Source organism: Corvus kubaryi, unplaced genomic scaffold (genome assembly GCF_017639235.1).
Source record: "Corvus kubaryi isolate FWS band 111438036 unplaced genomic scaffold, C.kubaryi_AGA036_p1.0 78, whole genome shotgun sequence".
NCBI lineage: Eukaryota > Metazoa > Chordata > Aves > Passeriformes > Corvidae > Corvus > Corvus kubaryi.
In genome coordinates, this window is record NW_024582065.1 from 8647513 (window position 1) to 8672957 (window position 25445).

At 45.9% G+C, this 25445-nt stretch overlaps 1 protein-coding gene across 8 annotated transcripts in view; it reads left to right on the plus strand.

Annotated features, from left to right (window-relative positions):
• LOC121676365 (DAB2 interacting protein) overlaps nucleotides 1-25445 on the plus strand; it is a 163924-nt gene that overhangs the window by 27727 nt on the left and 110752 nt on the right. For 3 of the 8 annotated variants that reach the window (XM_042052765.1, XM_042052766.1, XM_042052767.1), the window contains exon 2: nucleotides 19665-19768. In XM_042052765.1, the coding sequence (XP_041908699.1) occupies nucleotides 19665-19768 (104 nt within the window). Of the gene's footprint in view, nucleotides 1-4071; nucleotides 4455-16001; nucleotides 16341-19664; nucleotides 19769-25445 lie in introns of those variants that run through there. The other 5 variants (XM_042052762.1, XM_042052761.1, XM_042052764.1 and 2 more) reach the window with 4 other exon arrangements.

A 25445-nucleotide genomic window follows, 5' to 3' on the forward strand; every position in this document is an offset into this window, starting at 1 on the left:
ACCGCCTGAACACCTATTTAATATTTCATTATTCAGATGTACATTTTTCCTCTTGCTTTTTCATATGGCACTGCTTTTTCTGCTCATTAATATCATTAAATATCTATACTATGTATAATGACTCCCTTTCATTTACATTTGGATTTCATCCCCATACACACAGCAAGAGTAATCCATAGTGTTGTGGTAGTGCTGACACCATTGAATAAATGGAGAGCGGTGAATTCTCTGCCTAAATTTAAAGTAAATGTGTATTTCTTCTCATTTTGATCCCCAGTCTATGGATCGTTTTGTTGCAGTGCTCTCAAGAAGCTGCTACATTCTACCTAAAGTAGTAAGGAAATGAATTTGCCTATGTGCACTCTTAAAATAATCATCATGTTCTGTTAAAATACTAAAAGGAAGTGGTTTACTTTAGTTGTGTGTATGAAACTTTCCTTCATAGGTCTTCAAACAAGTAAGTCATCGAAGATTTAGGTGTGGGTACGGCTGAATTGAAAGTTAAGTTATCCTCACACAAAGGAAATTACCTTCGTCCCTGGCTCTGCTTATGAGCTGATGTATCCCTGCCTGGAAATCTTCAGAGTGTGCTGGACTGGAGTCTGCAATGGACTTGTGAACAAATTCAGGCAGGCACACGCTGGGAGTGTCTGGGAGCACTGACAGAACCACTGTTTCTCTTGTGTTGTAAAAGAGATAGTTTGCACAGATTTTCCTTTCCTCCTTTTCCCTCTGACTTCAGGAGGAATTTGATCCTTCTTCAGGCACAGGGGGGTTGCATGTGACAGGGAAATTGGGGTTGCAGTCTGATTTTGATTCAATTTCTTGATGGTCTGTCTGCAGTTCATTGGCCTAATGCAAATTAGAAATTAAGCTGATACCCGCCACTCCTCTCTGCTGGCCCAACCAAAACCTTTTCTTGTTGTTTGGTTCAGGTTGTTTGTTAAGTTTTGAAAGCTTCAGTTCTTTATGAAAGGGGTCTGGGAAACTGAAATGAAATCCCTGAAGCTGCTGTCTCAGAAGGCAGCCTGAATTCAGAGGCCATGAATTCCATGTGTGAACAAGTCAGGACGTTCTCAGACCTGTCCAAATCGGGGGGTTGGGGCTGGACTGGACCCCACTGAAAGAGCACGGAAACTTTCACCTTCAGTATAAGGAATTCATGTTCCTTGCCATAAACTCAGAGGGATCTGGGTTTAGGAAGGTTTAAGGGCAGGGTGACAGCAGTGGGTGACACCCAGGTCAGCCCTGGGTGCCGAGTTCTGTGCTAAAGCCCAGTGGTGCCTCAGACTGGATGTTCTACCACAGTTTGGTATATATTTAATTGTCTTTAATTCCATGGGTTAGGTTTGTGCTCAGTGTTGGGGAGGAGGAGTTAACACCCCAAAAATCACTGCTACATTTATCTCCAATTGCTCTTCTTCCTGAAAGATCCAGCAGATCCCCGTGACTGAGCTCATCCAGCTGCCTTTTGGAGGGAGCAGCCAGACTGGGATGTGTTATTTTAGAGACAGAGATTTAATGTTGTCAGCTTTCCTGAGCAGTTCATAATCCCACGTTTGTGAGTGGCAGATTCCGCTGTACACAGAGCATTTGTGTCAGGGTGTGGCTTTCAAAAAAGAGAAAAAAAAAGTAGTAAAGAAAGAAGAAAACAGAGCAGTGTGTATTAATTGGGAAGGTCTGGCCCAGTCACATCCCCCCAGGTGGGTTGTTCATTTTCCTGCCTGCTGCTCTGTAGCATCTGAAGTTAAAGTCTTCAAAAACCTTGTTAAGTAAGAGAGACAGAGCCAAGCTGGCAAAACTGGAACACAACTCCCAACCATTTATTTTTGCTTTTATATAGGGCTGCTTTCTGCTTTCTCTTGTCAGAATAGTTTATAGTCCCTCGTTAACTTCTCCTGCTTCGTGGTCACCTGAATGATTGTTTCTGAAGGTACTAGGCTGATGAAAAATAAAAATCCCCAAGCATTCCCACCTCACATTCCCTCAGAGCTTGGGGACATCCCCAGCACCCGCCTCTCCCGAATCCCCAGTGCTTTGAGCATGAGTCACTTGGCTCCAGTTAAGCAAAATCAAACCTTCCCCTTTCAGATCACATGAATTTGGGTAAGCTTTTAAAATGGTTTTGTTCAAACTTTCATTTCTGTCAGTGCCTTTTTTTTTTGCTGTTGGGAATGACAAAAGTAAATTGGATAGGCCGTTTTAAAGACATTCTAGTGATAAAAGCATAATTGTAGAAGACTCTCTTCAGAGCTTTCATCCCAGTTATTATGACACAAAATTGCAGAGACACACCTGAATATTTGGGTGCTTGTCTACAGCAAATCTTTAACCAGACGTCAGTATTTTCAGCCTTTCCCATCACTGTATTCTGGATGTTCTCAGCTCCATTTGGGAATTGAATCAGCTGCACAGGATGAGTCTCTGGTCGTCTGGAAAACGGTTAAAGTTGTCCCTGTATTTTTATTTTTTTTATGTACCCAAATATGAAAAAGAACATTATTCTGGCTAAGAAGAAGAGCGCAGATGTGCAGTAAGCGAAGGCTTTTCCTTTTTGCCGGGGTCTGCTGTGGGATGTGGTGAGGGCCGGTGGAAGCGCAGAGCGATGTCCCGGGGCAGGGAGCCTCCGCTGTCCAGCTGGGATCTGCCTCCTTGACCTGAACTTGTCGCTGCCCTCCCGATTGCTCGTTCCTGCACTGCCTGAAAGCTGGCGCCGAATTCCTCACGTGTGGCCTCAAAACCAGGCATGGACTTCGGGGAAGAGCCAGACTTGGGTTTTCCTCCTGGAAGGGCCTTTCTTAGCTGACACACGGTGTGGGTTTACTTCTCGATGGAAGTAGGAAGCACAGGTTGTGTAGAATTCTGATGTTTTCCGTGACTGCCAAAATGTGTGAAATCCTAAAATTGGGGAGGATGGTTGGTGCTAGGGAAGGGACTCCTGTCCTGGTGTGGTTGCTGAACTGGAATCGTTTCTGCCTCTTGTTACTGGAGGTACAACACAAGATAATCCAAGGAAGCTTTCCAACCTCTGCAGAAGCTCCGGCTGACAGGGGAGCGGGGCCCATCCACAGCCAAGCCCGTGTCTGGTCATAAGACACCACAAAGATGAATTTGCACAGAAGTCTGGGAAAAATGACAAAACGAGGACACAACACAGAAAGTTATTGTGCAGATGTTGTTTTGCAGCTCATCCTACTCAGATGAGGTTTCTCTGTTACCTGCCAGCCTGGGAGAAGCAGCAGCCACACATTAAGTTCTTGGCCACCATTCTGGGTCTCTGAAATGTTTTCTGCCACTCTTCCTTCAGAGTCGTTTTTGTGCCAGCAAGGGAGGAAGCTTAGGTGCAGGATTCTTGACAATTCACTTCTGACCTTTTGAAATGGTACATGTGGAGTGAAATTTTTTATCTGTTTAATATATTTTTTTAATTTTATTTTCTTCCATGGCCTTAAGTGTTAATTCTGCCCACTGAAATGTAATTTTATGGAGCAATATGAGCCGGAGGCAGAATCTTCGCTGCCATCAGGACCCAAATGGTAAATAGGCCCTTTCTCTAATTTGCGGGATGTGCTATAACTCAGTTTGAATGTTGAAAGGAAATGGGCCTCCAGGGGAGTCTGGAGCTCTGTTCATTCAACTTCTAATTAAAGTTTTCCCCTCTCAAATTTCACTTTATTTTCCGGGGCTTTTGCTCCATGATGATTATTAACATGTGTCCCATGGCCAGGAAATCATTATCCCCTTCCCCAACGCAGCGTTTCCCAGATCCCTCCTGCAGCAGAGCCGCAGCCTCCTCCCGGCGATGGGCTGCTGCTCGGGGCTGCTGCTCGGGGCTGCTGCTCGGGACAGGCGAGGGCGGCCGGAGCCGAGGCCGCCGGGCCGCGCTGCGCAGGGAGCTGGGAATTGTTCCAGGACACTTTGATCAGATGATGCTGTCTGGCGGAGAGGATCCAGTCCAGGATTTCTTCCAGCCTATGCTTCACGTTTCAGGAGCCCAGGCCAGCTCTGGCTTCCTATTACTACTCCAGCAGGCTTATCTTTTTGGGGGCAGGAGTTGTTAGCACAGTTTATCTTGCTCGCTGCGAGTCCTCCCTCAGCTGAGACATGCACTCCGGTGCCGCGTGCTTTTTCTCCGTCTCTCTCTCTCTTTTATGTTTTCTTCTCGTTGTTTTTCTTTTTAAATGTGTCAGGTGAAGAGTTCCTCTTCCCCCCTCTCCCTTTCCACTCCAAAGAACCACCCTCCAGTTCATTAAAACGCTGGGACTGTTTTGCTCCTGTGCCAGAGGGGAGAGCGAACCTGTGCCTGCATGTGTGTATGTGTAAAATAGATCCAAAAATGTCCATGAACAGCAGGAAAAGTTCCGGGAGACCGTCTTACTACTACCGACTGCTCCGGAGGTCACGACTTCAGAGACAGCGAAGCAGATCCCGCAGCCGGAACAGGCTTAGCAGGGGTAATTGCAACCACAGTTCTCTTTAATTGCCGCTGCGCAGCCCGCGGCCGCCGCTGCCAGGTAGCGCCGTAGGTAGGTGAGGATGAGCCGGGCGAGGATGGGCAGTGGCCCCGCGCCCCGGGAGCGGGTCGGGCTCTGCACAAGGTCAGTGTGCGAGGGACTCGGGGCAGGCGTGGCTGCTCTAACACCCCGTGTGGTGTCACTAACCCAGGCGTTCCAGCTAACCACGGGTCAGCTTTTCAGTTTTGTGTAATTAAGGTAACTACTTTTCCGAGATGTTTGGAGGCCTAATTGATGCTTACAGAGCTTTGAAAAGCCGTGCCTAGGAGATGGTGTCTCTCTGCAGAGATGTATTGCTGGAACTTCTTGTTCTTCATGAGCCGAGTGTCACCAGGGGGTTGAGAGGACAAAGCTGAGAACAGTTTAGGGGGAGGATTTTCCAAAGAGCCTAAAGACTGTGCTCCCAAGGCATTGCAGAAACCTGTGGGACTTGAAGCCCCAAATCACTTTGCACTTTTAAAAATCCTGCTCTAAAAGGGCCTATTTGTCCTCATCAGCAGGAGGGAGGTCCACAGAGGAATCTTTCTGTAGGGCACAGGCAGCCCATTCCTTCTACTGGAGGCAGCTCCTGACCCAGTTGCATTTTTAAAATAAGCTATTCTGCCTTTCTCTTCTAGTGTGAAATAACTGTTTATTGGGTCTTTTGCCTGTTCTTAAAGCAGCCAAAAAGTGGGAGTCTGGGAGTGTTTTCCTATTGAATTTTTTCAGAAAGGAGGAAAGAGGGTTGTGTTTGCCCTCCAGTGCAGCAGTCCTGATATATTTATCATGCTGTGAGCTTAATCAAAGCCATTAACTGAAAATAATTCCTTTTTTTCTTCTTATTGTGTGAGTAAAAAGCACAACTGCAACTTTGCATCAGGTGTCTGTGCAAATCCAGGCTTGGACTTGTCTCACTGCAGTTAATTCTGATTTACGAAGTAGATTTTAAACTCAACTTTAGCACTGCGAGATTTAGCTCAGTGCAATGTCCCCTTTCCTCTTTTCCTGGCACTCAGGACAATTTTAAGGATTTTGAATCACTGCTGAGAAAACAATAGGAAGCTGAATCAGTCCCTGAGCTTCAGCTTTTCCTTTAAGCAGACAGCGGTTTTCTTTGCATTATTTTTTTTGTTGTTTTGCCTGTCAGGGAGGAGCATTTGTAAACTCCCAAACACGTCCCAGTTCCCTTTCCCTCTTTATTTGTGTGCTGCACAAAACCAAAATATTTTACTGTCATTTCAGTTACTGTGACAAACTAAATGTGTTTAGTTTCTTTTAGGTAACCCAATGTGAACTTAATGGCATAATTTGTCAGGAACACGAGGAATATACAGGCAGATTTGATAGAAATGGGAATCAGCCCGAAAGTTTGTAAGAAATTGGATTTGAACCAGCTGAAATCTTGTTGCTGTTGATCTCTCCTGGAGTATTTTGTGTTTCTCTCTGGGATTCCTGCCTCTCAGCACTAGCTGAGCTCCTCTTATCTGTAGATCTGAAAGAGATTTGCAAAGCTGCATGAGAATTTTCTCTTTATTTTTGATAGGTTTTTGTTGTGCAGTGGTGGTGTCACGCAGCCAGGCCACGCAGTGGGTCAGAGGGGAGCTTGGTCCAGGCTGGGCAGGGTGATGGAAGTGCTGGAATAATGCAACAGGAACACTCCTTGACAGTTTTGTTTCCACTGGAAGAACGATGAACAGGAGGCTGTAGGGGTCTGGGGGCTGTGGAAAATGCAGAAATCAGAATGAAGTTCTAGATCTTGGGGGGTGATGTAGTGTTGAATTCCAAACCCTGCAAGTCTGGAGGAAGCATGGAGCTGAGGGCCCCCTCCTCAAAGGCTGATGCACAGTGGAGTTTGCTGTCTCTGGCTGGGATACTCGGAGATCAAGAATCCTTAGTGGGAGGTTGCCATAAATTCAGGCGTGCTGGAGTTACTTCACAGGAATTGGCAATGTCTGGTTTGCCACATGTGTGTTTCCCAGACATCCTCTTGGCAGTTGTTGCACTCTGCAGTCTCTGGACCCTTTGCCAAGATCCCCACAGGGCCCAGGTGAGCCTGTGGCTCTGCTGGAGGAGCAGTGATACCTGGAAGTTGATCTTTTCCAAGGGATGTCAGATGCTCAGCATGCTTTTGGACCAGGAGCCAGCTGGGGGTCGGGCAATCCTTACACATTTACCAGGGAGGAGGAGATCTCTGCTGGCACAGGATCCCTGTCCCCATGTGGGACCATTCCCTGTGCTCCCTCCATCCCAGATGATGAATGCCTGGTGCTGGAGCTCAGGCTGGAGCACCCAGGAGTCTGAGGTGCTGCCAGTTTGCTGTGAGTCAGAGCCCTCTTCCAGCCCCCTCTGCTTTGTATCCACCAGGTTCTGAACACACAGGAGTTGTGTTTGAAAACATGTATTTACATGCTGCCACAGCCCACTCTCCCCCCAGAGGCACTGCCACCCACCCACACCTGCCCTTCTGACACTGCCGCTGCTGCTGCCAGCCCTTGGTAGGGATGGAGGGACGGAGCCCATCCTGCCCCAGGAACAGCAGGAAAAGTCAGGCTGGGGTTACAGCTTGCACGGCTCTGTGAGGGCTGAGACCCAGTTTGGGAAATGGGTTTTGCTTCCTGAGGTGCAGAGAGAGCCACTCCCTCAGGAAGTGCTGCTGTGGTGCTTTTAGCTGGGCAAAGTGAGCAGAGTTTGCATTTTCTGTGCAAGGATCTAAGGGAAGGAGGGGAGAGCTTTGTGTTGGGACTCCAGATGGAGCCAATCTGCTGCAGCGTGTGCAAAAACGTCCAGGACTGAGCTGATGGCAGTGACAGCAGCTTGTTCAATGGTTCATGTGATGGCATCCTCTGTTCTGGAGCTGTCTGGTCAGCCCTGGTGCCTTTAACACATTCATCACATTTCAGTGTGTTTGTCACTCTGTGCCTTTGGGACAGGCTGGAATATCTGAACAGTGACGCTGGTGGGGAGAGCAGAGCTGAGCAGGAGGGGAGGGCTGCTCTGAGGAGGCTGATGGGATCCTGCCTCCAGCACGTTTAAACCATGGCTGTTTGAGAGTTGGTAAAGCATTCAGGCTTCACTGTACTGTTAATCTCTGCTGGAATGAGGGCAGTGCCTGAAACCCCCGGCTCTGCCCTCCACAGAGAGTCAGGACATGCTGCAGGTAAACATTAGCTAGATAAAAAAACTACCTGCAGAACCCCTGGGCCATCTGCTCAGCTCAGAGATGTGTGGGACTGTGGGAGGAATCATGGCAGTAATTATGATTATTCCCAGGCGATCCATCTAATGTAGTGGAAGGTGCTTGGGAGGCAGCGAGGGGAGAAGGAAAATTTTCGGGGACAGCAACACCTGCTTGTGGCTGCACTTGGGTCTGTGGCTTTCTTCAGGGTCTCTGCTTCTTCTTACTCATGGACACAATGAGGGAATGGGAGTCAGTGGGAAGTGTTCTGAAAATTCCCTTTGCTGATAGAAACCACTCATGGGTGCTCCATTCACAGTCCCATCTCTGAGCCAAATGCAGCTTTGGCTTCAGGGCTTTCTTGTGTAAAACTCTGTAGGCAATCAAAGTTGGCATCAAAGCCCTGAGTATTTTGAGAACATTGGAGTTCCTGATCTTGAAGGTTCAGTGTTCGTGATACTTCTGTCTCTGTCAGCCTCAGACACAAATGTCTTGCTCTGAGTTCTGTTTATCACAGATGCTTTTCAAGATGTTTTATGAAAAGGATTTTTATTAAACAGGCTTTCTTCTTCCTTTCCTTTGATGGCTGCTGTGAAGCGAAAACTGACTGATCTTCAGCAAAGCCCAGAATTTCAGTGCACCAAACACTGAGCTGGGAGGCCAAGGTCAGGCTGGGTTTTTTTCTCAGCACAGGCTATTCAGATACACATCTGTTGAAAACAGCTGGAATTTAGTCTTTCTCTCTCTGTTTCATGAAATCAAAACCTTTTAAGTGATAAATGAGAGATCAGCTTATACCCAAATAATCAATACCTTGGAGGTTCAGGCACTCGCTTGGGACAGGGGAAGCAGCGACTGGAAAATTGTCCCAGCATGTCCCAGAGTGACATAACAACTAAGGAGGTTTTATTATATTTAAAGCCAACTGAAATTGCACTCTCCTCTCAGTAATCTTTCCTAGCTGAAAATCTGTTCTGCAGTACGTTAACAAAAAGTGATATTGGACAAGGAATGCCATGTGGAATTTCTCCCTTTCCACCTCTGCAGGACTTTGTTTTTCATTTAAGGGCTGGGAGAAGGCAAGTGAGGAACCCAGTCATAAATATTAGCAATGGGCTTGGTTGTTTTTTTTTTTTCCAAGGGTGGTGTCTTTTAAATGCCAGGAAAAGGAGACCTTCCTGCTTTGCACTTTTTAATGATTCTTGCTTTGTTTTTCAAATCTCTTTTGTGGCATTTTCTGTTTCACCACAGAAGTCTTGCAGTCTTTCATTGAAATTTTAACAGCATGGCTGACAGATGCCCATAGAAAAGATATGCAAAATGTTTTAAGCTGTGCTGTTTATAGGAAATATTCACTGGCAGCTGTGCTATTTTTAGCAGCAGTGCTCCAGCTGAGACTTTGCTGTGTTTGCTCAATGCTTCATTGTCTAGTAAAAATCGAGACTAAATTTAATGACTTGGGAAGTGGTGCATGATGGAGGAATTCTGGAATTGTTTTGATATTAAACAATGCTTAAATCTCAGAATCCCTTTAATAAGCAAAAATTTAGAGTGAATTTATTTGAGGCAAGATTATTGGACTGACCCTTCAGCAGGAGCGAGGTGGCAGCAGTGCCTTGACTCCCTTTGCTCCTACAGCAAACACTGACCTGCCCCACCTCCTCCAGACATGTCAGAAATGCAGGAACATCCACACTCAGTGAGTGTTCTCTGTGAAAAATTCCTACGAGATCAAAAATGAATCAAGTTGTAAAACTTCCCCTGGGAAGCCCCAGTGGGAATCTCTGAGGAGCACTGTCTCTTTTTGCTCATCTTTATCTCTGTTTACAGCCCTCTCCTGCTGGTAGCACCCTCCTTTTCCCCTGACAGTGTTCCTAGGAGGGGCTGACTGCTCTGAAAGGAAATAAGTAGCAGATTTGCTCTCGAGTAATACAGAATGAGGTTTTATCTACAAGCCATAGGTAATAAATGAGAAAGAGGTTAAAAACCCTGCTCTGAGTCCAAACTAGAATTGCATCCAAAAACATGCTTAGAGGGCTTTCAGCAGACTTTTCATGATCACTCATGTATTAGAGTAAGTTTGTGTCCTTACAGCTGTGGCAGTCCAAACAATTTAGACACGGAGCTGCCTTTTAAAGCTTTTAAACCTGTATTTCCCTTGAAGGTCTTCTAGTGTGCCACTAATCCCCTAAGTTAGTGCACTGAAGGCACTCTCTAATCCTTTAATTCACTCTGCTCTCAACAGAGACGGGAATGAGCTGGGTCAGGGAACATTCTCATTTGGGCTTTATCAGTTTTGCTTTTTTCAGCTCAGACGCTACTGAGGGTAGTTTGCTTTCCTTTGCAACACTCCAGAGAATATTTTAGTTAGACATTAATTGTTTGTGTGTTTGTGTATATGCTTATTAGAAAAGGTGCACAAGCCCCAGAACTCCCTACTCCTGTCATTGGTTTGTGCAGCCTCAGGGTCAGGCTTTTACACTGAGTTCCCTTGGGCCCCTTTGGGCATCAGAGAATGTAAAAATAGATGGCCTTTGAGAACTGTGAATCCATTCCCCACCTAGAGCCGGTGAGGGTCAAGGAACAGTGTCAGCCACAGGTAATTTCTGGAAGCTTTTTTCCTCCAGACCTACATGAGAGAGAGATTCTGACTAATGTTTCTTTGGTGCTGAAGGTAAAGCTTTGAGGTGATGAGCAGTGCCAGACAAGTGTTGTGGTTTTATTAATAAGCAGAAACTCTAAAAGACTGGTTAGAGCAACACATGGCCTGAATTTGGAAGGTTTGTGCTGTCCATTGGTTTTTTCCTTGCATGAGGGGCATGTCTTTGTAGTAGGTCTGGTTTGGAGAGCCAGGCTGGGACCACAGTCAGCTCCCGGAGGTTCATTAGGAATCCCAGCCTCTCACATTGCTCCAGAAGTTCATCTAAAGTTGAGCATTGAAGCATTCAGTTGGAGGAAAAACATGCCCTGCAATTGTATGGACTTGGAGAACATGAACAGGAATAAAGACGACAAAGTTTTGCTTCATTAACATTTGCACTGAAAGAGGAATCCTCAGATGCTGAGCACTTAATGTTTCCTTTTGAAGAAACCAATTTATGTGAAGTGCAAGTTTCTTTTATACCTTATGTGCTCATATTTTTGATTTCTTACAGCATTTCTGCATCACTGAATTTCTTTTAGAGTCGGAGATCAAGGCTGGGCTTGTTCTGAAGTACCCAAATGTGGTAATAGGTGGACTGGTGTAAAATTTGGCATCTGGAGTTAAATTACAGGATGCTTCTTAAGCTCCTTGGTTTCTATAGGAACAAGTAATAGTCATCCTTCATGATTAAGCAGTGTCCATGGTAACCAAACGAGCAAGTTTTAAATGAAAGATATTTTCCCTTTACATTTTTAGCAGTCAAAGGTTACCAATTATTACCTTTATACCCTTAGACAAGAACACATTTTGATGGGGCTGGTGTGTTTGAAGTGAGAACATTTGGTGTTCATTTACATAACTTTGCTTCTAGGATCAGCAGAAATTTGGGTGAACACCAAAATAAAATTTCAGAGGGTGGAATGGGGTGCATTAACCTCCCCAGAAGGGTGAATGTTGGTCACTAAATTGCTGAATTGTTCTGCAGGGTTGCAGTGTTGCTGTTCAAGTGCCCATTTGCTCCTCAGAGTGACTGCAGGGCAGTAGTGGAGGGAGGAATTCCAACATGGTTCTGGCATATTTTTTAGGATGGAAAATGCAAATGTCAGTGTTGGTGTAGGTAAGAACATCCTCCTGCTCCTTCCTATTTCAAAAATAGGTTGGGAAGTGAAAACATGACTGGTTTTTAATGTTTCTTGTCTCTCCTTGGCACTGGTGGTGTTTGCTTGAAAACTGCAGAGTGAGTGTGTGCAGCTGCCACCTGCGAGTGTTTGCAGAGCAGGTTTGTGGGAGAGGAGCAGAAAAACCCACCCACCCCCAGAGGAAATAAAAGGATCAGTCACAATAAATTAGGATTTATATTCCACAATTTCTAATAGTGAAACAATTGCTAAGAGAGTCTGAGCAGCCAGAGGAGAGATGGATGGGGAACAGCAGCGAGCAGGGATGGATTCTCAGCTGGATTTTGGGCACAGGGGTGCATTGCCCAGGTGTGCAGAGCTGATGTACCTGACACAGCTGCCTGTGCACACACTCAGATCCACACATGGCAAAGCCACAACATCTGGGGGAAAAATAACACTCAGTTTGTAAGCATTATCTTCTATTAGTGCGTATTAAAGTGAAGGAGACTTGTTTCTGTTAGCTGGGGAACTCTGAGGCCTCCTGCATAAACATCTGGAAAATCAGAAAAGCCCTCTCAGCTCTCCCTGAACCTATCCCCAATCCTAACCCTCCCTAAGTGGACCTGGAGGAAGAACAGTGGTTCCAGAGTTTGCTGTCACTGCTGCTTTGAGTTGCTTCCTCATGTCAGATACTGTATTATGGTGGATACCTATCAAAAATCACTGCCATCCAGTGACTTAAAATCCAGTATTCTTTTGTGTTTCCAATGAAACTGTCTCCTAAATAGCCACGGTTAAATCCCAACCTTCTGCTTTCCTGAGCAGAGTTGGAGTTCCTTGGCTGTTAAGGCAGTCTGAGGTGGGTGAGTTGGCTCTGGGCATTGAGACTCTCTGAGGCTGCTCTAAGAGCCACATGCACCATGTGAAATTCAAATCTTAATGTTTGGTCTATTATGCAGATGGATGTGAACAGAGATACGTGTGTGACCCCATTTATCTCTCTAATGAAGTGTCATCAATAGAACATCTGTTTCTTTGCTGTAGAAGATGAAACCTCTGATGAATCATGCTTATAAATTAAGTATTTATTTATTTAATTTGCATTTTACCAGTACAGACCTGTTCCAGCAGCCACCATGCACGGCTGGAGAAATGGCCTGGGAATTACAGTGTGTGAAGTTTTCATTTATCCTCAGGGTGTTTCATGTGAGTGAGCTGTTCTGGCCTGCTCGGTAGCTCAGCTGTCCAGGTCAGTTCTGGAGGAAAGCCCCAAACCAACCCTCACTGACGGGGGACAGACCCAGCTCTGTCCTGGGTGCTGTGTCCGGGTGACACCTCCAGCTGACAGAGATGGGAATTGCAGAGTATGGAAGTTCCTCCTTGCCCTCAGATAGCCTCTGTGGATAAAGTGCTGCAAGAAAGCGTGTGGTGACAGAGCAGAATCTTTGCAGGAAGGTTCAGCATGATGGATGAGCCTAATTTAAATCTCCCCAGAGCTGACTCCTTGTTCTCCACACTCCGTGTTGCTTGTCTTTATCATCACATGGGAGGAAGCTGCTGTTCCACTTCACTTTATCATCTTTTCCACCATAACCAGGGTATTGGCAGTCGCCAGGATCTGGCCTCCAACCAGGATAGAATTCCAGCTTTTTCTGATGTATTTTTTAAGTCTGAGCTTGATTTCAGTTTCACCCTGGAAAAAAGGCTCCTAAGGATGTGCCGTTAGCAGAGGAGGAATTTGTTCTGTGGATATCATACCAGAGAAAGATAAATACCATACATATTTTATTTCAGAGACTAAGAAAAAGAATAAAAGTACAAAATATATACACATATCTAGTTAAAAAATACCAGACAGTAAAATGGAGTTTGTACTACAGGCTGCTCAATCAGCATGATTTGCTGTTTATCTTTAGAAAGGGAGGGTCATTTGCTGGATGTGTTATACTCTCTCCCTGGCACCAGGTCTGGGGACCTGCAGCTGTGCCTTGTGCACATGGATCTGATCTGGTCTCCAGGTTTGTAGCACTCAGAAGTTGCTGTGTGTATTTTCAGACTCCTTACAGTGAGAATTACCTCAGCTTTCCTTTCCCATTAGTGATATTCTCATCTTCCCCTTTTGCCCTTACAGGGGAATGTTTCCTTGACAAATACATTTTATCTGTCTCCTCAGGTAAAGGATGTGTTCCCTCTGGATTTCTGGGGGGAAGGACTTGCCCTGGGTGTCTGTCAGCGGGCAGAGGGGAGCTGAGTGCCCGGCTGTGCTGGGATGGCTCCACAGCGGGGAAAGAGTGGGGAAAACGCTCTTAACTCCACTGACCATCAACTGACCCAGCAGCCAAGCCACACCTGGAGAATTCCCAGCGCTGCAGCTGGGTCGGGGCTGGGAGCGCTTGGCCAGCCGAGGGCCTCCAGCTCCATCTAGTGAGGCACTGGCATTGCGGCTGTCACATGCATCCTGCTGCTGGAGAGGGCAGAGCACCTTATCCCGGGTTTCGTGGGATGGAAATCCCACCTGAGCTTTCCAGGAGAGAAGGAGCTGTGGCAGCAGGCAGCCAGAGCCCGCAGAAAGGCAGGGGAAGAGTCTTTGCTGCTTGTACACATCAAAAAGCACCGTGGCAGCTGCTGGGAAAAGAGTTCTCTTACTGGGTAATAGAGAAAATAGAGGAATAGATGCATATCAAGTACTCAGAAAAATAGCAGAGCTTTTTTCAGTACTAGATACAAGAGCCATTAATAGCGCTGGCTCAGGAGCAGGATGAGGAATATTAAATCCATGATATCCAGGAACCTGACAAAGAGACGAGGGGAGATCCATTAAAGTGTACAGGATGCCGTGGCAAAGGTCAGTGTCACTCCAAATCAATATTTAACAAAGAAAAAGCTCTTCTTTCAGGAGTTCTTGGTCCCACTTTGAGAGAAGATGGTAATAGACTTTAGCTGAGGGAACCAGTGTGCTCCGATGTTTTCTGGGATTTGTTTTCTGTATTCCAGCCACTTCTAATAAAGCTCTTCAGTTCACACAACTGTCCCAGCCACCGCTCTTGGAGCTGCAGAGAATTGTGTGGCTCTAAGTGGTGCTTCAGGTGCCTTTTGCTGCTTTTAGGCTGCAGCACAGTTGAGTCAGAGACACACTGAACATGGTGCTTTTGTAACACTGAAGTCACCTGTGGAGGAAACAAAGGTACTGGTAAGAAGCTGGATTAGTTTGGTGTAGTCACTGTGGGGAGCATTAACTATAGGCATAGACTCAGTTGTTTAAATTCGAAGTATTTTGTGCCAGAGTGTAGCCCAGAAGGCAAGTAATGATCCCAATTTATTTTTTTGTTCTGTGTGTAAACAGTTAGATAAGGGAGAGGGTTTTTTACTAGCTGTAGTTCTGTAAACAGTGTCCTTAATTGTCTGGAAAGGTCATGAGAGCATGAGAAAATGTGAAACTATTTCTGCTTGGAGCATGAAATGTGTGGGGAGTATATCAGTGGTTCTGATGTGGAAGAGTTGTGGGTACAGCCAGGGGGATTGCTGGGCTTTATGGAAGTTTGTGAATGTTTAAACCAGAGAGTCTAAGATGCAAAAAAGAAATAATGATATTCTAACATGAGAAGTGGGGGTGACACAAGTTCCCTTAGCCTGGAGAACACCCTCTCTGTGTTCATTAGCTTTGCTTTCAGAGGAGTTTACTTGTTCGAAGGGCATCAGTACCTGCCCTAAACTTCTGCTTCATGACCATTTTCATTTAGAAGTCTATTTTATTGCCTAATAAAGGTTTGGCTTTTAATTAATTTTGTATGGTTATAGTATTGCTGTAAGGGATCCACTGGAATTCACTGTGGATCAGCAGGGCTCTGGGTGACATATTCCAATAAATACTTCTGCAGGTAACCGAACCATGAAGGTGGCCCTTCAGCTGTGTTCCTGGGCCAGCTCATGGCAGCAGGAAGGGCTTTTATAACCTCTCACAGCTTCTTTGTCATTGGAAATCAGACATTTTGGCATCTCTGCTTCCCACTCAAAGTTCTTCACGCCTTGTGAAGGGGAAAGTTGGCTCAGCTCAGTGTTTATTATTTTCTGTCGTTGTCTATTCTGCTTTTTAAAAGTGCCTCTATTCCCTCCGAAATCCCCATTTGGATTCAGACTAAAAATGCATCTTTTCTCCTGGGCTCCTGTGGCCACCCAGAGCTGTCTGAAATGTAGATTTTTCTGCAGCCTCTCCTGAGTGTCTGGAATCACACAGACACTACAGATACCTGTCCTCCAGGGATTGTTCTTAATTCATAAATGCTACCGTGAGCCATGTTAAATCACTGTCACCGTGCGTCCTCCTCTCCTCTCTTGGGTTTGTAATAAGGACTTATTAGATAATGCAGAAATTAGAGGAATAACACCTGAATTCATTAAGCAATAAAATTAATTCACGGCCTATAATTGTATGAGCAGGAGACCGGTAATTCCTGTTCCCTCTGGTTTCACAGAAACTCCACCCTGGCAGGCGCTGGGGCACCGGCGATGTCGGGCAGTGCCCGGTGGGGCAGGACAGGGAGGAGCTCAGCCCCGCTGGCGGCTCAGTGCCGAGCTCGGGAGCAGCCTGACCTGTCCAGGGCTCCCTGCGGCCTGGAGCTGCTCCCACCAGCCCTTGGTTCTGGAGAACTCAGAGTTTTCTGCAACACCTCCAGACGATCCGGTGAAGTTTTATTGTGCTCCAGAGTCTCCTTTCCATAGGCACGTCCCGGCGGTGGGAGCAGGAACCTGCCCTCCTGCCGTGTCTCCCGGTGCTGCTGCCTGCTCTGGCATTCCAGTCATACTTCTCTTTCTTGCTGCCTCTGATGAAGTCATCACCTCTCCTCTCATTCCCGGCTCCTTCCGAGTGCCATGGCATGTGCGCTGCTCACCAGCACGGCTTCGTTGTGGTGAGTTCAGGGAGATGATTTCTCCTCTCTCACTTCTCTCCCAGCACTCACGTTGGACCTCCCTTTCTTGTTTGGAGCTGGAGCAGGTTCTTATCGGGAAATCAACTTGCTGGCAAGTGCCTGCTTGTTGTTACTCCTTCCAGCTGCCTCTCTTTGCTTTTGTTCGTGCTGTCTCTTCCACTGGCTGATCCCTGGAATTGTGTGAGGTGGGGGAACCGTGAAGAGAGATGAACAAACAAAGGTTAATGTATTTTATTCTCCACAATGAGAGCATAATCCTGATGATCTCTTGGAGTAGTTGGGATCCACAGGAGCAGGTAATGCAAATGTAGGAACACCTCACTTGCTAAGTGAAAAGTAAACAGTATTAGTAGTTGTTTGTGTGTTTGCTACACATCACAACCTGCTTGGAGCAACGTATGAGAAGCTGAATCAAAGGAGGCAGTGATGTTGGGTGGGTTAAACAAGAGTTTGGGTGCCAGGAGGTGCTCACAGCCTGTTCTGCTGCTGCCCTGGAGCCTTGGGGGGATTGCTGTGCTGCTCCGTAACGATTCCGCAGCATGAAAAACAGGCATGGAAGAGTGGATGGAGGATTAATTATTCTGTCAGTTCCAGTGCCTTGAATTAGTTAACAAACCAAATGTGTTTATTACTGTACAGAAACAGTTTCAGAAATACTCATAAACCTGAAGTCCTGAATTAATGTGCAGTGTTTGCAGTGCTGTGTGTCCTCTTGGCAGTGGGATATGTTCAACTTAAAAACCTCCTGGTGCCTTCCACAGCCAACAATGTGTTGGCCCAGCTGTGTGAGATAACCTGGGAGAGCTTTCAGGGTAATTTCAAGGAGGTTTCTCTTTAAAGATCTTACTCCATACAGGGGGAAACCCAAAACATTGCAGCCTTCTGTAAATATTTGGAAAAGCAGGAAGCCTTGTTGTTTTCTTCTCTCTCTCCTGTCTTGTATAACGTGGGTGAGCCTTGAGCCCTCTGTGCTGTTGAGAGGTGACACAGAACTGCCACTGAGTCTGTCCAGACAGAGATGGAAGTTCAGGAGAGGTTGGGAAGAAAATGCTGAAATCAGACACTGAATCTGATCTCTTGTAGCTTGCATATTTTTTGCACAAGTGGGCAAATTTGTCAGAAATCACAGAAAATAGAGCTGGAAAAGATTTCAGGAGGTGTCTGGTATCCATCTGCCCCAGGAGAGGGGAGGGAAGGAAGCTCATTGCCCCTGAACCTCGTTGGGCAGGGAGAGCTCTCCCTCTCTGGACCATCAATTCCAGTGTGTAACTGTCCATGGCAGGAAGGGACCGTTTCCAGTGCATAACTGAAATATCTTCTGCTGCAAATTAAAACATTTCTTTCTCAGCCTCTCATGGGTGTGGAGAGTTTTTATTATTGGCTTACAGTGCCCTTTTCCATGGCCCTGGGCTTGCTGTGGCAGCATGGCTGATGCCAGGCCCTGGGCAGAGTGACCTGGCCTGAGATGGTGCCTCCAGCCCTGAAGAAGTAAAAAGGGCACTTAAACCTTTATATATTCATACTGCTCACCATGTAAAGCTGTTCTGCTGTACATTCCTGGAGTTACTAATTTACCTGTAAGCTATTTTTATTAACCTTTAAAACAAACAGCTCCCCCCACATCCCCCCCAACACCCACACCCAACCCTCCTTCTGGTTATTTCTGGTTTCTTACAGAGGGTTTTTTCTCTCCTGCAGTGAAACCCACAGTGCTTAAACGAAGCTAAAATGGAGATTTGACTCCAAACATTTTATGATCCTTAAGTTTAATAATTATAGCAGGATTTAGGTCCTAAGCCAGCTCTCTGTTTGGTCTGGATCAAACTGATGTGTTTGCTGGCTCTGTTCGGGGTATATTTTAATGATGAAGTGAGAAGCTAAATCGGGGGGCTTTTACCCCCATACAGGTGCTTTCCCTTGGTGCTGAGCAGTGTTTGGGGCTGGGGAGCACCTGGGGAAAGCAATTTCTTGTAGCTGCCTTTCATGTAATCCCATCGTTCCTGTTTTCCAGCCAGGTGTGTGAGAAATGCTTTAAACAATGTTGATTTTTCCGGTCATTAAGAAAATGCAAAGCAGCTTCTTCGGTTGTCATCTCGAGCTCACTTTCAAAATGCTGTAATCAAGTAGTTTCTTTATGACAGTCCAAAAACAAAAGAAGGCTCAAAGGAATGGGGTGGGAGCCTGAATCTTGTGAGAGGAGATGACACCAAAGGATTTTACTGCTTGAGATTCAAAGTGCAGCTTTCTGGAGAGAAAGTGCCCCAGACATTTGAAGGCTCAGCTGAAAGCTGGGAAGCCAGTGAACGGCTGATTTGGGCTGGCTGAGTTTCACACAGGTTACGTGGCAACCAAGGAAGGTGTCACTGAGCCGTCACCTCACCCAGTCCATGGCTGGAATCTCAATCTGTTCCTTTGGAATAGTTTAAGATACATCCCAGCAATTGTTGGCTGGAATTGCTGGTGTTGTTTCGTACAGATCTCGGGTGATGGCAGGCTTTGGCAAGGGCAGAACCTTGCTGGGGAAACAACCTCCATGGAAATGCTTGGCTAAGGAGGACTCTGGAATGGTTTTGGGAAGGGAAGCTTGTTACAAGGTCTGAGCATCATTGAATGGCAGCTTGGAAATAAATCTATTTTTCTGAGTTCCATGGTGCTTTCAAAGAGGGTTTGTAAACTGAGGGAACACCACCTTACAATGCTGTAGCTGACCTGTCCTAACATCTTTCTGAATCTCCTGACAGTGTTCGGCATATTTGTTAATTTTGCCTTTTTGGCCCCCTTCCTTTCTCACCGACAGGGAAGGAGGTAAGTATTCCTATCCTCATTTTATACTTTAGCAAAAGCAGGATTTAATGATTTTTTCCTGGTTCCAAAACAAATTGCTAGAGGCATTAGAGAGGTAACTAAAGCATCCCGTGCCTCCAACCCCATTAGCAGTTTCCCCCGAAGAGGATCAAATCCACGAGTGCACGGATCTGTACTTTGCATATAATTCTCACTCATCTCAATACAGTTTCTGTTTACTCATCTGCAGACTGGAAATAATGATAATGCCAACCTGTCAGGCATTATCTGAAGCTTACAGTTGTATGAAAAATGCTAATTGTTGAAGGTGAAAGTCTTGCTGATGGAATGTTGTTCCAGGCAGCTCGGGGAAATGCGAGCAGAAGCCGTGGGGTCGTCACGCTGGCTCATTTGCGAGGACATCTCGAAGGAGGCGCGGCGTTTTGCACGGCCTGCTGGCGTTCTGGGCTGTCCCTGTGTCCCTGTTTGTAACTGTGCCTTGTTTTCTGTGCCCCGCAGAGTCCCCCCCGGAGCGGTGCGGGCAGAGGCGCAGCATGCCCAGCGGCATCTCAGAGAAGAACCCCACCATGGAGCCTGCGGCCACCACGCCCTTCCGGGTCACGGTCAGTGTCTCCCCTCTTCGGGAGTGCTCTGGGATCCTAATGAGTGGCCTGGGGGGCTGCCAGAGGGGAGAGGAACTCGCTCACCCTGAGAGAAGAAGTGCTGCGTGTGAAACTGGGTGGTTACTTGTTTGTGGGGAAATGGGGTGGTGTTAGATACTGTTAGCAACAAGCAGCTGTCAAATGTATCCTGGTAGAGCAGTAGGGTTTGAGTGGAGTGTGGAGCAGTTCGGGTAAGTCGTTCACTCGGGAGACTTTCCTGGAGAGGTTTCCTTGGTGAGTCCTGGTGCAGTGTATTCCTGGGTGCGTTTACCTGTCTGCAGCTGTACAGTGTGTGCTCATACTCCTACAGAGAGAAAACCTCCTCTAGAGGAACCTGTCATTAACTCACGGGACACCTGCCAAGCTGGGATTGCCCAGAGCCTGGGATCCTGTCCCAGCAGGAGCCTGGAGGATCCATCCGCTTTTTCCATGACTTCAATCCCTTTGCTTTGAGATGTCACTGGTTGTTCACTAACATGACTAACAGTGGTCTTGGTGCTCCATGGGAAGGGCACTGCAATGTCCATTTACAAATGGGAACAGGGACCCCAAGAATGGGATCTGTTGGTGCTGAGCCCTGGCTCTGTCACTGCCCAGGGTCAGCGCAGTGTGAGGAGCCTGAGCACAGGCTCCCCTCCCCACTCCCTGCACTCCTCCGTCAGGTGTCTGGGCTGGCTCTCATTGCACACAGGTATTTTTATTCAGAGAAGACACAAATGGTCTTGGAGCAGGTTTGCTCCATGCAGGTTTTCTCTGCAGGCCACACCTTCTTTACAGACTCAGCTGTTGCTTACCAAACCCAGGGAGGCAGAACCAGAATTTCAAAGGAAAGACAATGGTGCAATCAAAAAAACAATCTGAGCACACCCAGTTCACCTGAGAACATTTGCACTGGTGAATGAGTCATGATTAGCAGTTTGTACAAGGAGTTTATTTTAGTTCTGTAAATTGTTCTTCCAGCCATCAGAACCTATCGATCTCAGTGAATGAGTATCCTTGAACCTTAAACAACTACTGCTTGTTGGTGACAAAGGCAAAACATGATGGGAAAATCTGGATTCCTCACAAGACAGAGGATTTGGGAATATTTTTCTTAGTGTCCTTGTAGTCAACGAAAATAAAAAGCTGTTTATTCCTTTCCAGTGGCATATATCCTGCTTTTTGGGGTTTTTAGAGAAGCTATTCCAGCTTTGAGCAGGTCAGCCCTTGGTGGTGGAACAGCTGACGTGGGATTCAGTTTCTTGCTTTGAGCAGCTCTGTTACTCAGTGTGGATTAAATAAAGGCAGCCAGCACACGGGTAATGCATGACATTTGTCTTCTCTGAGTTAAAATCCACCCTCATCTGATTTCTCCCCTGCTCCCCCTCCGAGTGTCACTGCATTAATATGAATGGCTTCATTAGGTACAGTTGGTGCGGCTGCCCAGCCTTCAGCAGATGTCTGACTTTAGAAATATATTCTCCCTCACCTTCCTTCATTAACCAGAGGAACATTAGCAGTCAGTCCACTCCAGCCACTGGGAATAGTAATTAGTGCCTTAGTTTAGTGGTAATGGGATTATTACTTTTGAGCCTGCTGTTGTAGGTTTGGAAATTGTAAGCTTTTCATATTTTACAGCTGATTGTTCTTCCCTGACATCTCCATTCTTCTGCTGTTGAGTCTCCAAGGGCCTGGGAAGCTCAGGAGCCATTGGATTCAGCTATTTTGGCAGTGTTACACTCCCAGTTGCTTTCTTTCATTTCAAAACTAGAGCAAACTAGGGTGGAAATTTGGGAACTTCCCTTGGGAGCTCCCTTCCCATACAGCAGTTTGCTATATGGGAAGGTTACAGTTAATTGGGCATTGTGGTTTTTGAAAACAAGAGCTCCTGGTAGTTTTTGAATTATAGAACATAACCTTGAAAATCAAGTCTTAAGATTTCTGTATCTTAACATGTGACTAGGTGTTCTTACTCCTTCTCCTAAAAGAAAATTTTAATGAAGCTTCTTAAACTCGGAAAAATCTTCCCTAGTCCTGGTTATCTCATGCTGTATAATAATTATTTTCTGTGTAAATCCCTCCCTTCACTTCCATGCTCTCAGAGCTCTGTATGAGCTGATGCAGAATGGGAAATTCGAGGCTCCAACCCAAGTGGTCACTGAGCTGAGGTCCCTGTTGTGAGCCTGCTCTCAGAACCAAGTGTTCAGATTTTAGTCTCCACTTCCAGTGGACAACTGACAGCAGCTGGTGATGCTGCAGAGCTGGAGACACCAACGTGTCCCTTCTCCATGGCCATGGTTAAAGCCTTGCTTTTAGGAGAATCCAGAGAAGCATTTTGCCTCTCTGCATTGAATCCCAATAGTTTGAGGTGTGAGATGGGTTAAGCCTGACATTTGTGGGGTATTTTATCAAACTCGGGGACCAGAAGCTGGGAAAGTCTGCTGAGTGCTAATTAAATCCTTCACTGTGCCCACGTTGCAGGGAAGTGGTGCAGGGGAGGATTTGCTGAGGCTCACTGGGGAGGACTCACTCCCATCCCATCAAGCACTGCCATCTATTGACTCCTTCTGTTAGAGCCCGATTTACTTCGTTTTCTAGGAAAATATCCCAGGCCAAGCAAAGTCCAAATTGCCAAAAAACTTGAGGAAGCATCTGTATTCTTTCTTTTACTAGACAGAATTTAGGATTTCTTTCTCCAGATCTTTAATCCTCAGTTCTAGCATTAATCATTTGCTTTCCAGGAGCACCAAAAACACTTCAGTGCTTCTTCTGCTTGAAGCCACATTGACTCTGAAAATCCCCAAAAACCACACCAAAACACAGTTTTTCTTCTTGTAATGTGAACTTGTTTTCCTGCAGTTTTCCTGCCTGTTTGGGCTCAGTACACAGCTGAATTTGCAGTGATCCATCATAAGCTACTCCTATGGCATTCCTCCATCTATCCTGGTTTTAATCCTTGATAAATGAAGTATTAAATACTAATGGCAGTAAATGGAAACTCCTGGAGAGATGAAAGTGAAGAGCCCTTCTGCCATTCCTCTTCACTGAACATAATCCTAAATAATGGGATCCCGGTTCAAGCTGCTGTGGACAAGATATAGAGGGATTTTTTTCCCAAGTTTTTGCCTGTGCATAATACACTCTATTTTCCATTTGATTTTTTTTTTTGTTTGAAAGCAGTCATGTAAATTATATTATAATGACTTGACTTTGGAGAATTTATGTTCCTGTATTATGTGGAGAGTGGAATGGCACTTCCCTCGGCATGATCACCCCTCTTTAATTGAAATGTAATTGTTTACTAAACCATTGCAGCTCAGAGGGAAAATTACTATCATTTTGGTCTGTGGCTGCATACATTAAAGTGCCCCTTTTACAGGGATTGAATTTAAGGAGAATAGGAACATTATTATCACGGATGCTATATAAACATAAAGCCATTATCATTAAACTGTCAGCTGCAACTGACTTTGGGTAACCAGTGTTGGTGGCAGCAAGAAATATGGAAATTACTTGGAGAATGTATCTGTCGGTTCAGTCACCACTTCTGCAACAGGACATGCTTGGAAGCTTTGGGGTTGTGAGCATTTTAGGGATTGGAAGAAAAATGAGGTCATTTGGAGTCTTTGCAGTTATTTCCAGTCTCCCTGGTACTGCTTGGCAGAAATCAGGAGGGCTCACCTGGCCATCAGAGGGGTTCGTCAGGTACCCCAGCACCCAGACTTTGTACCTCAAGCATATTTTGTGGATGGATTTCCAAGCTCTCCACAAAGGTGGTTCGTTCTTACCACCCTCATTTTCCAGCTGGGAAAACCAAGGGAGGGAAAACTTAACTAACTTAAATTTGATCATGCTCCAAAGCCCAAAAATATGTTCTGAGCCGAATTTCTTCATTTCTTATTCCCAATCCTGGTGTTAACCACTAGCTAAGCTATTCCTAATTACCTGTCTGAAATCCTCCTCAGTTTCAAGAGAATTAAATATTCTCCAAATTGATGGAGTAATGTGAAAATGAATAAGTGGGTTCCTGGACTCCCAAGTCCTTGTTCCCAGGGCAGACATGCGTTGGCTTTTCTTACTTTCTCTGCCAGCACCTTGTGTTGTCAAATTCCTAATTGCTTGTTATTTAAGTTAGAGTCCTCTGCCTTATTTTTCTAAGTCATCTTATTAACATAAATCTGTGGGTATTTTTAATCTTTAAATTTTGCTTGTCCTTTATGAGACATGAGACAAATTCTAGTTAAGGTATGAAGGATGAATTTCATTTTGAAAAAGGGAATCTTTTTCCCTTCTCAATGCTCCCTAGTGTGGGGATTGGAAAGTGAACCTGACTGTAAAGATATGTTTAATTGTTTGAGTCTGACCTTGTATCTTGAATTTTTTTTTTTTTTTTAAGTAAACCTGGATTTTCCAGTTGTGGAGTACTGGAAGGCAGCATGGTCAGAGATAGGAGGGACTGTCAGATTTCAGCACAGAGCTGCAGTCCAAACCACTGTGGATTTATGATGTGCATCAAGCAGGAGACAGGAATGACAGGATAAAAGACATGGTGCTATGACCTGCTTCACTGAAAAGGACTCAGCAAGGCAGGGTATGGATTTTTTCCCTTTTTGAACTTAGTATGTTCCAGGGAGGTCTCTTTTTCAGAGCCTGCAGCTGTCTGAAGGACAGTTTTAGAGAAAAGAAGAGCATAAGGGCTCATCAACAGCTTAATTCACACACTGAGGCCACTTTTCTATAGAAGTATTAGTGATCCTGTTGTAGTTTTTGTGGGGTTCTGGCCTGCTTTTGATTGCTGTCACACTGAGGTGGTTGGACAGCAGAAGTTCCACAGGGCAGGAGCAGGGCTGGCTCTGTTGTGTGGCCATGAGGAGGGGATGGGACATGACCTGGTCATCTGCTGCTACATCTCAAGGATGCTTTGTGAGGATCCTCACAGTGCCCAGGCAGAGCCTCTGGTTTAATCTGCAGCTTCAACCGAGAGGGAAATGCCACAAATCACTGAATTTCTGTGCCCCAACACCACTGAAATGTGTTCTAGATTAGGGCAGGAACTCACCTTGTTGCTTCCTGGGAGAAGCTTGGGCAGCGGATAAACGGGGAGGCTTGTGCTTCTGGGGAAGATAAAGTCAAATACTGTGTGGCTCTCAGGTGGGAAGGGGAAAACAAATGTTTCAGGAAGTTGCCTGGCTCTGCAGAGGGTCTAAATTGGCACAATTCCATTGATTTTGTTCAGCTACTCCAGATGTTTACACTTTCTCAGCCTTTGAGGACACTGAACCGATCCCTCTGGGTTGTGTGAAACCCATGACTCAGAGCAGGGCTCAGGGTCCTAGGGAGGTGAACAGCAGAAAATCCTTGGGACTGGGATAGATTCCTTGTGCCAGGAAGGAGAAGGGAAGGAGTGAGAATGAGAAAGCAGCTCCAAACTCCCTCTCTCCAGAAAGACTGAGCAAGTTTTTGTGGGATAAACCTGTGGTGTTCTCTTGATTTCATGACTCTTCTCAGATCCCTCCATTGCTCCACTCCTGGGGAAGCAATGTTGTAGCCAGATGAGAAATACCAACAGCTCCTGTGTGTTTTCATGGAGAGAGCCCATGGGAGGACTATTTAACATTTAGGCAGTAAGTAGGGCTAATAGGAAATGCTAATTCACATT